Source organism: Syngnathus typhle, unplaced genomic scaffold (assembly GCF_033458585.1).
Source record: "Syngnathus typhle isolate RoL2023-S1 ecotype Sweden unplaced genomic scaffold, RoL_Styp_1.0 HiC_scaffold_113, whole genome shotgun sequence".
Lineage (NCBI taxonomy): Eukaryota > Metazoa > Chordata > Actinopteri > Syngnathiformes > Syngnathidae > Syngnathus > Syngnathus typhle.
In genome coordinates, this window is record NW_026872019.1 from 183,062 (window position 1) to 195,897 (window position 12,836).

Sequence of the window (12,836 nt, forward strand, 5' to 3'; positions counted from 1 at the left end):
GTTGTCCCGCGAAGTTAAGATCATTTTAATGATAAGTGCGGCATCAAGTCCCTGCGTTTGCAAACGTATGATAAAGTATGAATTTGGCATTTTCAGAGAGGTAGGCTACTCGTTTAAAAATGCTCACATCTTGAGCAATATCTGATTGTCTTGCAAAAATACACATAAGATGCTAAGTCGGGTTCCACTGTTCTGCAACAAATATACAATTATATGTTTTTTGCATTGCATTATGTATCATTAGCCCTTTAACTGATAAGTGGTTAAATGTGAGCAACAAAATAAATGAGTTATGTGCAGTAAATAATAATAATAATAGCCCGGTTGTTTTGAAACGCTGGCAAATAAGTATGCATGCTAAAGTGGCATACTTTTATGAAGTAGGTGTTGCAGTAACTTATTGTTGAATCTAGTGTTAAAGCGGAGGCGGAACTCTCATGTGCACAAATCACGAGTCACTACGTCGTTCAGTGAGCGAACGCAGCACGAGTATGAACGCGGGGGGAAAAAACGAGGAAAGGGTTGGGCTTACCGAGTCACATATCACAACTTGAGTTGCGCTTCGGTCATAAACCAATTTGGAGGGGGAAAAAAGAGCGAAGAAGGTCCTCATGTGTGGCCACCTAAAGAGCCGCAAACGAAAGACTTTTTCGTGCACCCATCGCTGCTGTGTCCGCGTCCGCGCATCACCACCACGGGAGCATCGGGAGACAAGCGCGTTGGTTTTTCTGCATGCTTTTGGACCGGACCGGTTTGGTTTCGCTGGGAAATGATGGCCACTTACCAAAACCCGGACGATGACGCAATGGCATTGATGATCCACGATAGCAACACCGCGAAGGAGAAAGAGCGGCCCAAAGAAGAGCCGGTCCAGGAAAAAGTCGCGGAGAAGCCGGATCCGTCTCAGAAACCTCCGTATTCCTATGTGGCCCTCATTGCGATGGCCATAAGGGAGAGCTCCGAGAAGCGGCTTACTTTGTCTGGTATTTACCAGTACATCATCAGTAAGTTTCCATTCTATGAGAAAAACAAAAAGGGCTGGCAGAACAGTATCCGGCACAACCTGAGTCTCAACGAGTGCTTCATCAAGGTTCCGCGGGAGGGCGGCGGGGAAAGGAAGGGCAACTACTGGACCCTCGACCCGGCTTGCGAGGACATGTTCGAGAAGGGCAACTACCGAAGGCGCCGCCGAATGAAGCGACCGTTCCGGCCGCCGCCCACGCACTTTCAGCCGGGGAAGTCCTTGTTTGGAGGGGACGGCTATGGCTATCTGTCTCCACCCAAGTACCTGCAGTCCAGCTTCATGAATAACTCGTGGTCGCTGGGCCAGCCGCCCACCCCGATGCCCTACACGTCCTGTCAGATGGCCAGCGGAAATGTGAGCCCGGTCAAGGCTCTGTCCGCCCCCGCCTCCTACAACCCCTACTCGCGGGTGCAGAGCATGGCGCTCCCGGGGATGGTGAACTCTTACAACGGCATGAGCCACCACCACCACCCGGCCCACCCGCACCACTCTCAGCAGCTGAGCCCGGCCACCGCCGCGCCGCCCCCAGTCTCGGCCGGCAACGGGGCCGGCCTTCAGTTCGCTTGCTCCCGTCAGCCCGCGGAGCTGTCCATGATGCACTGCTCGTATTGGGAACACGAGAGCAAACACTCTGCCTTGCACACGAGGATTGATATTTAATTGTGCGCCGTGTACAAATAAGAACTGACTCCTTGTTATCGTTTCCCTTGATTTTGATTTTTTTAATGTTTTTTGCGGGGGGACGCACCATGTTTGTTTGCAGCCAGTGGAGGTGCCAATGATGCGAAACCGGAGTTCGAGTGTAAACGCCGGGGTCACCAGGGCGCGTCAGGTAGCGCAACATGTGTAATTGGACTGCCTGTGTGTGTGACTTTGTTGTGGCGAACTCGTGTATTGTTCCACCGTGAAATGGTTGTGGAATTCATTTTTCATTTCTCAACTTTACGCATGGCTTGACCCAAATGCAAGCCAAAGTATAGAACTGAATCAACTTCAGGCTTCTAAAAACTTTAACTGAGCCAGGCTTTCATGGTTGTAACTCTATAGTTGACAAAAATGATTCATCGTCACTTAGTTGTTCTATGTTTTCTGTTGACACCCCACACACAGACACATTAATTTCTAATAACGTGAAATAGGCCAGGACCAGGTTTTGCATTATTTTTTTTAAGAAAAGTGATACTGTATATTGTTTCATTGATCTTGGGGCCATGTCTAATTTCAATTAGCACTTTTCCATATTTTCTAGATTTGTGAATTTTTTAATAAACATGTATTTGATTTAAAAAAAAAATCAGTGTTGATGGCGCTATCTATTTCAAACATTAGGCCATGTTAACTACTGTTGATGAAAGAATGTCTGGAAATATCTCGCTTTTGCAACAGCATTAAAAAAAATTCACTTGAGCGTTTCACAACCTGCGCAAAATTAATCAAATGAATTATTTTAAATAACCGGATTCCTTGATTCTAATTCAATTTTTTTATATCATAAAATTATCAAATATACACAAACCATAAATAAAGCTGTATTGTATTGTTCTGTAGCACATAAAAATTATAACGTCTACATTTTCAGCCTGGCACATATCGTGAGACTTTTGGGGAAAATATACTTAATTTGAACATGGAAACGTATCGCTTCATTTTGCCTACAGAGAAAATAAGATTAAAGGGAAGAAGCATACTGCGAAATTATGTTTTTACAAAAACAGCCAATTTAAAATAAGACATGTATTTGAAACCTGTACTTTCAACTTTTTTAATTTTAGAAACATTAATGGAAGTCACATTGACAGTTATGCATGAGAAAACCAAAAGCACATTAATCACAAGAATAACAAAAGCCACAGCCGCATTAAAACCAATAATAATTATTATTGGTGTCTGTTATAAGCTCTCTCTAGTGTGCATGCATGCAACAATCGAAGTACCCGCCAGGTGACATGCACATCTGAGGACCTACATCCTCTGGGTGTGTGTTTTTGGGTGACAGCCGTAGATCACCCACAGGGACATGGCTGTGTTGTGACAGCAGCAGAATAACCCGATATATTGTGCTACAACTTCAAACACATTGACGTTGTGATCAAATTTCAATAATAAGAATGGTTGTGTTTGGCACGTTTGCTGTTTGAGTTGAACTTTCGGGTGGACGTCACAAATAAATACGTAGGGCTCCATTCAGTTCATGATGCAAATTGAGTGTACACTTGGTCTTTGCATGGAAGAAAGTGGATAGATGAAGTCTATTATTTTCCTCTTATGGAGTTCAACGGTAATGAAGTTATGGGCTCACCCTTCTGAGATCACATGAATTTGGCGCCCATGTTCAAAGTGAAACTGAGCAATGTTTTCATTTTGAGGCGCATACACACACTCATATTCATTTTCTCCCCACGACTGTCCAACACACTTTTCATCCAAGTGCAACTTCAATACACACACAGACTCCCGTGTGTCTGCTCCAAGGGGAATTTTTATTAAATCTACGGTGCATGTGCAGGAATAACAGTCTTCCCTCTGACGTATTTGCTGTATTTTTTACAGGGTGGTTGGGTTGACCATATTCATTTTACACATCATAACATAATAATGGCAACTTTGTAACAGTAGAAAAAATGGAAGTTTAAGTCGAAGCACACCAACAATGAAACCATTCGATTTTGCCTTGCACTAGTTTAATTTATTTAATTTATACCATATTAATTTTACACAGCATAACATAATAATGGCAACTTTGTGACAGTAGAAAAAAATGGAAGTTTAAGTCAAAGCACACTAACAATGAAAGCATTCGATTTTGCCTTGCAGCAGTTTAATTTTCAAAAATGTTTTATTATTATTATTATTATTATTATTATTATTATTATTATTATTATTATTATTATTATTATTATTATGCCCCGTCTTTTATCACAGCCATGGAGATCGATCGCGCTTAGGCATATTTGTCTTTCGCAGTGTTCTCAAAGGTTAAATGATTTAAATCTGTTTCACTTTGTTGCCTGTCGTGCATCACATACCAACCAATCGGAATACAACCAGCAGCAACACTTGTGTATCCATGTGCACACGGGGAGCATGTAGCAATGTACATTCTCTGCTTCCTCACATTTATGTTTTATAAACAAGCAGGAGATAAGGGCGCGTTTGAATGACAAATGTATTCCAAACACACTTCTTAGAACAACAAATACGAGTGTTTTAAAAACTGTTTTAGCCTGCGCGCAACGCGCAACATAAACTATTAGCACCGACGAGTTTTTAGAGGGATGTGGTTCACGCAACACATGAAACGACGCTTTGACGCGCAGAAATATTCCGTTACATTGTAATTTATAATGTAACTGTTACATTGACTCGATCATGAAAATGTTTTAGCACCTTTCTGTAACGAATTTTGGTTGGATAAAACACAACCTTTGATTTATCATTTTATGACAGTTTTTCAATGTCTGGGCAACGAGTCTAAAAAGATTTTTTCCCACCAATATAATAAAGTTGCTCACCTCAAGAGAACAAAGGTTTTCATAACGACGAAGTATATTAATGGACGTGTCGGTGAAGTGTGGCGCGCAAGGCAGGTGTGCATGCGCTCACAGAGGTTGACAGTTCACCCGGGATGTCTGGAACAATGGGCCTGCATACAGGATGTCTCAGGGGCTCGGGGAGATAAGGCTAGTCGAGGTTCATGGCTCCACAAGCCTAGATTTGGTCTTGCCCCAGACATTCAGCACTGTGAGTGACTCGGTGAACTTTATTTTATAGACCTATAAGTCAATCAAACCAATTGTCCAGGCATAAAAACATTCAATCCGGAACTCTCAACCAATAAAAAAGCTGCATGCTTTATAGCATGCTGAGCGAGTTTGGCAGTTTCTAACACGTGCCGTTATGAAGCATGGATCAAGACAATAAAAACACCCTTTTAAGTTTTTTATATGCAAACTCTGTGGGCCACACTCTAAATGCAAGACTTCAACGGAAACTGACTATACTGATATCAGCAAAAATAAATAAATATTATTATTTGCTTAATTCGTGCAAAATTATTGCACGCAGTTTATCTTCGTGTACAATTAGTGTATTTAACTCCATTAGCCATGCATTATACCAGCGGTCCCCAACCTTTTTTGCGCCACGGACCGGTTACATGTCAGACAATATTTTCACGGACCGGAAATTTATGATAAATATATAAATACGATGAAATAAAATTATACGACTGGCATAAAAACAAATGCAAAGCGCATTAAAATAAAACTCACCATTAAGTATCTGCTCCGTAGCTTTGCTTTGGTCGCTGTAACTGCAGAAAAGCCCTTTGGAAAGGGAAGCAGGGTTTTCAGTGCTTTAGTGGCGATCTCGGGATATTCTGCCTTGATTTTAATCCAGTTTTCTTTTTCTTGGAGGTTGTAGCCTCTTCTTCTGTCTCCACATTGGGCCTTTTCCTGTTTCTTACTAATTTTTGCTCGCTTCGGGACGGGACCGGGACGAGCGTCTTGACCTGAATTCACCTGTCAAGAGGCACAGGTGCACCGACGGATGTGATTTGGAGAGAATCCCCAAATGTTTATATTTTTCAAAAGAAATTCTTCATTTATGCTAACTTTGCGGGCTCGACTAGGGAAACATGTCATGTGACCGAGACGAGCGTCTTGACCTGAATTAAATGATCGTCAATAATATATAATGTTGTTGTTGTTGTTGTTTTCTGTGTGGCCCGATACCAAATGACCCACGGACCGGTACCGATCCGCGGCCCGGTGGTTGCATTCACCTAAACATTTTTATAATTAGTCGACATTCCTTGTAAATAAACAGTCAGTTTTTAAGTAGGCTTATACGTTTTAAAATCCACAACTCTGAATACAATGAAGGAATTGACAATAAAGCTGACTCTGACTCTGACATTGGTTTAATTAAACAGAATAAGTATGCAGTAGGAATGAAAAATTATATATACTTGGAGGATATCTTGATGAAACATCATGAGACATTCTTAAAAAATAAAACAAATAAATAAAATATTTGATTTCTTCCATTATGAAACGTGAACTTCCTTTGAAACTGTTTTCGGCTAAATCGGACATTTTTTCTTTATCGAGTTGTTTGCATTTATCTTGAAAATAAATCTTTGCGCCTATACTTTATATTTTACACGTGAGCCTGAACGAAGCACATCCTCATCATGCCCCCCTCCCACCCCCCACGTCTCCTAAATTTAGAATAACGTGTGGTTTTGTTTGCGTGCGTCTTTTCCGCTGAATAGTCGCATGAATAACCGTGATTGTGTCCTTTGTCGTGCGCTCCCAGATGACAGATTATTATCAACACGACAAACGAGGTCAAGTCGCTGTAGGAGCAACGCATTTGACCCTCCCGTTTCCTTTTGTCTTGCACGCATGCGCAAACCCGTGCTGCACTTCTACCTGCACTCGTTCCGGTTATGAGAGCTCGCATGCTTAACGGAGCATATGCGATGCAACCCGTCCGGTCAAGTCACACTATTTCCCGCACACAATTGAATGGCTGACATTCTCTCTTTCTGTTTTAGAATGAGGAGCAAGCATTTCCACAGCAATTGAAAAGGAGAGTGGGGGGGGGGGGGGGGGGGGGTCACCACTGTTTGCTATACATCTGCTCCAAACAGGAAAATATGCAACCATTTGATTCATAGAAAATCCGGCAATTGTTTGAATCACCACGAGTGTTATTTTCCGCCCCCCTTTCTTGGAGGTCAAATATTAAAAGTTTCACTCTTACAGTCCCCTCCACATTTCTGGTTCATTTGACCCATGCAGGGATTTCTTCACGTGATGTTTTTACATTGCTGCTGATTGCTATCTTGATGACAAGACGGCAAGACAATAGCAACGTCTAATATTTCTCTATCAAGCCAAAATAATCACAATAATGTGTGTTGATATACGCTGCAAGGTTTATCAATAGGAAACGTTGTTATAACTTTTGTTTCTTATTTGGAACAAATTTTTGTATATCTTCCAGGTCAGGTGACTAAAAAAGGTGACCTAATCTGCCCACCATGTAAGCACAGTTTATACAGTTTATATGAGCTGTACCAAAAATTCAATATTTACCAAAATCCAAAGGTTATTTGGAAGAATTTATAGCTGTAACGCAATTTTGCTATATGCATTAACAACATTTCTGTCAATAAGATGTTTTATGTAGGACCTACTCACTAAATTGTCATTGAGCACTTAACATTCTCATTGTCAATGACATTGTCATTGAGTACTTAACAATAACCATATAATTGTAAAAGATTTATAAATCCAGACATCATAAAGAATCCAAGCAACTTACTGAATTATTCATCAGCAGTAAGAATATTTGGGTTCATTCTTTGGTTTGAGCCACTTCTGCACTTTGAATGAATGTGTTCTATTAAATTTATAATCTTGTATTTACTGTATGACCAGAGATGGGAAATCCAGGTCAAGAAGGTAAGAACCCTGCCACGGCATGGTTTAAGCCACGGTGCTTGAACTCAACCATCAGGTAAACAAGATAGTTCACCAGCCGTAAAAAGGAAACAAAAGAAAGTGACAAGCTTCTTTGGCTGCCAATTGAGTAGAATATGACTAAAACCAAACTGCCAAACTGGCAGGGTTTTTACTTTCTGGACCTAGATTTCCCAGCTCTGTTTATAACCAAGAAAAGAGCAGAGCATCTCTAAATTTGAGCTCATTAGCTTTCAAGCATGTCGTTACTGGTGACTAGTGCAGTTTAAGAAGCTTGCAAAGCAAAGCAATCGCTGATGGTAGAGGGATACATCGACATTGTGAGTTCGATTCCTGCGCGTGTGTGTGTGTGTGTGTGTGTGTGTGTGTGTGTGTGTGTGTGTGTGTGTGTGTGTGTGTGTGTGACAAAAGGAAAATAAAATAAAATCTTGCAAAGCTGTTAGTTTAAAAATACGAACTATATTGTTTTTTTTACACCGTCTTGTCCTGCCATTTTTTTAATTTGATCTTATCATATCTTGCTTATCTTGCCCGACAAGTTGTACTTACGTCCAGTATCTCTTTCTGTTCTGTGCTTCACCGTGTTTCTTTGTATAGGCCAATTCATTCATGGACTAACTGCAAGTATGAATGCACATTTGGAAGCAACAAATAAATTGCCCATTAATAAAGATGTCTAAATGTAAATAAATAAATAAATAAATAAATAAATAAATAAATAAATAAATAAATAAATAAATAAATAAATAAATAAATAAATAAATAAATAAATAAATAAATAAATAAATAAATAAATAAATAAATAAAAGAGTTACCAAATATTTTGTATCTATGAAGCTGTTCTACACGTACAAAACTAATCACAACATATATTTAGTTCCTAAACAACGATCATTATCCATCAACTCCTTTTTATTGTTTGGGACAACCAGATAATATATTTGAGTGTAATTGGATCCATTTCCAATCCAATTGTCAGTTAAGACGAAGAATTACCATTAATAAACATTCTAATGTGCTTAAAATTGTGCATTTGTTTGATGGAAGAAATAAACAAACAAAGCCAATCACGATCTTCACCACGCTCTTGTTTTTTTTTTAATCGCATTTCACCTCCATTGATGTGTTTAAAAATTTACCAGCCTCGACATGAACCGGAACAAGCCGGCTTATACTGCGAAGGGAAATGAGATAAAATGCTTCCGTTCTCTTGATTATGAGCTGCAAATTGCTTTGTCGGGATTTAAATGGCATGTGTTTTCCCATCGTGCATTGACTGGTTCTATTTTTAAAACCCTTTCCTCTTCTCCATCCCTTACAAACTTCCGCAACAAAAAACTTGTAGAAGAACCGTTCTCCTGTTAACGTTACAATTAATCAAGGATGAAACCTCATTCCTGTGCCGATAAGAAAGAACACCTGCGCTTCTTCCTCTTACGCTTTAGTGCAGGTTTATGGCCAGACAGGCAGAAAAACTGATGGCAAGGCCATTCTGACAATTAAGCAAGGTTATTGACATTCGCTTAAATGAACTTTTCAAGTTTAATGTGCTTCTTATTACACGCATAGCGCTGGTTTGGATGAATGGCCGTGGAACATTTGAATCAAATTAGAGGGCAAGCAACGACTGGATGACTATTTGAACAAATGCTTTTCAAAAGGTAATTGGGTTGATCTTGATACACTACTTTGTCACACACACGCTACATGATATTCGTGACTAAATTGTCTCAGTGTTCGTGGCAGCATGATTCAATGTTGGGGTTTTTGTGATGTGTTATGGAATGGTTCCATTCTGTCGCGGTAACAAGTAAGATGACATCAATGAATTGAACTTTTATTGAAGGGAGTCAATGTTCTTTAAAGTCGCCTAAATGTGCGTGTCTCGAAATTGTGGATGCACTACGTAGATCTGTACTGCTCCCTTGTGGCTTAACGAGGAATGGTTTGTCTAATTATTTACTTGTAGTTCAGAGTTCACGCCCTAAACCGAAGACGTTTGTAAATCGAAATTTGGAACCTAAATGGAGCGTAAATATTGATATGAAAAACACTTATATGTAAAAAAGGCAAATGTGACAAATGATGACAAAGCCTATCTTTCCCAACTACACATGTGTTTATTACAAAATAATAACAATACAAATCAAATGTTATACACTACGTCGTAACCGTTACCAAGGATCCGTAAAAGAAGCACACGATTGCGTCTATAAAACTGTAAACTATTGCGAGAATACCAAAAAAAGTGATCCATGAAAGACTTCTCATATGAGTCAACCAAACAAAACTCAACTCTTTGTAGAAAAAGCAATACAATTTAATATTGTTCAAGAAGTGAGTAAAAGTAAAACATGATCACGGTTCCTCAAAAATCTTAAACGACTCCAAGATATGTGATATATAATTCCATGATGTAGTTGTGCGTGAAGGGTAAGAATTCGCCAGAGGGCAGCAAAATGATGTATTTACAGACAAGGCGCTATCTATTTTAGTGAAGGGCAGCAGAATTATGTGTTTACAGACAAGGCGCAATCTATTTGACTGAAGCGCAATAATGCTGTACTAAACTCATAATTGACGCGAGGAATGGTTCAATGGCTGCATTACAGTTGGACTAAAGGAAGATACGGTAGACATGTTGTAACTTTTGTTATTTTCTGTTTTGTTTGTTTTATTACGTCATGCTGAAAAATAAATGAACTTTGTTGATTAAATAAAAAGAGCGGAACGACACTGCGTATGTTATGAGCGCAAACGATGTAGTCTGCTCCTGGCGGGCGAGAAAGAATAACGACTAGAATAGAGACAAGACCTTCAAAATAAAGGCATTATACAGTATAGCTATTTGAAGTTTTAAATGAGTGCAAATATATTCACATTGCCAAGCCACCTATTTTCTACATAACTCCTCCAATGTTGCTATGAAGTTTATAGTACTTTCTCTACTAGTAGCGTTTTGTGAATTTTGAGAAGTAGCGTTAGTTTCTAAATCATGGTGACCGGAAGTGCAACTTCCTGTCGCTAACTTAGAGAAGAGGAGGAGGTGGGCTTGCTGGCGGAGAAAGTATCAGTGGCGGCGGCGGTTCTTCACCTCCGGCTACAAACAGGAAGCTCGTCCGCGGTGCCGGGCTTCCACCTGAGACTGGAGACACCCGGCCAGATGATCGCCTCTTACTCGACTCTTTTACGCCCGATACTAATCTTGTCGTAAACCGTGACGAGGTTTGTTTTCTTGCAACGCTGTCTAAAGTCCTTCCAAGAAGGGTGACCCAAGGTAAGTCACCATTCGATCTTCTTTCAAGTAAAGTTGAGTTGTTGCCCTGCTATGAGGGGTCACACCGAACTCTTCTCATAAATCTGGCAATTTTTAAACTGACACGCTTTCTAGTCAAACGCATCATTTAGGCATTTCAGGAATGTCATGCATAATTGCAGTAAGATTATGTTTATTTGAATTAATTTATATATACAGTGGAAGAATGCCCGATCTGTAGAGCACATTTGGATATGTTTGGGATCCAGAATTTAATTTGCTGCCATGTATTTGGTATACCGTGTGGGCAAAGAAAAATACATTTTGCCCTCCTTCAAATCAAATTTCAACACTCGTTTCTTGGCTTCTGGCAATCATGGGCTATTATAAATCACCACTACCTTCCCCGTTTATTGTGCCTCTGCTCATGTTACCAGGCGCGCAACAACAGATCAACTTTTGTTTGCTTTTGGTTTGATTGTTTCCCACCCCCCGCCCGTTTGGCTCATTACCTCAATTTGAACAGACATGTTTCATTTTCAATATACTTCCATTTGTCAAACTCTTAACATTTTGTAATGAAAGTCTCCTTTCACCAGTGGATCGGATCTGGCTTGATCTTTAGGATTTACTTTAAACGCCACAGCTCTCACCTCTGAAATGTTTACCTAGCTGGCTGTTGCCATTCGTGGAAGTCAACCACTGTAATTTGTATTTAAGATGTACAGCAGATGCACAGCTGTCACCTCTGAAATGTTTACCAAGCTGGTTGTGGCAGTCACCCACTGTATTTTGTATTTAAGATGTATGCCACTGATACCAGCTGCACACATCTTTGACAGTTGGACGGCAACAAAGAGGATGTGAAACTTTTGTTGATGTTGTCAGCCATTCTACCATAAAGTTAAGCAGAGCAGCGGACACATTTTATGATAGGCCCCACATTAAGAAAATCGGAAGGGGGGGGGGGACCAAACTGATCCAACGTGCAAATTGTGAGAGAATTTTAATCCGACATGACAATCATATTTTAAAAACAAATCACTGGAAAAGTGGAGGGACCTACAAGTCTTAGGGCTGGATGATTATGGAAAATAATAATGATTGTTTTTGCTTGATAGTTGAGGGCTTAAGAAGTGTGGTCCACATATTTTTTTCATGAAACATAAAAGGTTTTATGAAAAAGCCACAAATTGATTTGCATATCTGATTTATGACCAACTGGTGTTTATGACTTGTTTCGTAGAATTTTGTGAAGTTGTTGTATTGAATGCTTAATAGACTGCTAAAAGTAAGGGGTTTGGTAAAGTCTCGTTGAATTTGATGAACTGCCTCTCATTTTACTTCATGGTTCTTTTGCCTTAATTTTAGCATACATTTAAACATACAAGACCAAAGTGTTTATTTATTATTACTCGGGTTTTCAGCTTATAGCCAAGCTTTAGTAATCTTCTTAACAGAATTTATAGTTTTTAGTCGGTCAATTCTTTCATGTTATCTGTGAGTGCAAAATGACAAAAATACTTCTAAACGTATGTCTGTAACATATGTTTACAAGTCTAAAAGACAGACAAACATACAAAGAACAACAACAAAATGTCACTGTGACATTGCAGTTATTTATGGCACAGTTGTTTTTTTCAGGCACCACCCTGTGTCCTGCGTCGAGAAGGGGCAACTGCCAGCTGCCCCCTCCCGTCCCCCACTGTTGTTTTAACTTTACAGAACACTGATAAGGCCAACTGACGTAATTGGGCAGACATGAGTGAACAAAGCAGCTACAGTATTAACTAGCGATGCTCCAATCGTGATTGTTTGATTTACGTGGAAAAGTATTCGATCGGTATGTCGATCAATGCCAATCACAAAACTCATCACCAGAAGCCCATAATTTGCAGCCTGTGTGCAATGTAGCATCCCCCCCCCCCTTTGCTGCATACTGTAAATTAGAGATCGAACCAGTAACTAAATCATAATATATAGTGTTTTGTTTCATCAGATTTTTCAATTGATAGAAAAAATAATTGTTAGATGAATCAACTTTTAAAATAATCCTTCATGAGCG

The 12,836-nt window shown here is 39.8% G+C and overlaps 2 protein-coding genes across 2 annotated transcripts in view; both read left to right on the top strand.

Moving 5' to 3' along the window:
* The first annotated feature begins 480 nt into the window (after window positions 1-480).
* LOC133148554 (forkhead box protein L2-like) lies at window positions 481-2,431 on the top strand. The gene has a single exon (XM_061271586.1). It carries the CDS (start codon window positions 770-772, stop codon window positions 1,682-1,684), a length of 915 nt encoding a protein of 304 aa, XP_061127570.1. The 5' UTR covers window positions 481-769; the 3' UTR covers window positions 1,685-2,431.
* An 8,115-nt stretch (window positions 2,432-10,546) lies between these two features.
* Window positions 10,547-12,836, top strand: part of LOC133148552 (phosphatidylinositol 4,5-bisphosphate 3-kinase catalytic subunit beta isoform-like) — a 32,267-nt gene continuing 29,977 nt past the window's right edge. Inside the window, exon 1 of the mRNA XM_061271585.1 lies at window positions 10,547-10,792. The gene's annotated coding sequence lies outside the window, so the exon portion shown is untranslated. The remainder of the gene's footprint in view (window positions 10,793-12,836) is intronic.

Excerpts from the sequence above, each read along its gene's own strand:
- LOC133148554 (XM_061271586.1), top strand. The coding sequence starts at position 770 with ATGATGGCCACTTACCAAAACCCGGACGATGACGCAATGGCATTGATG.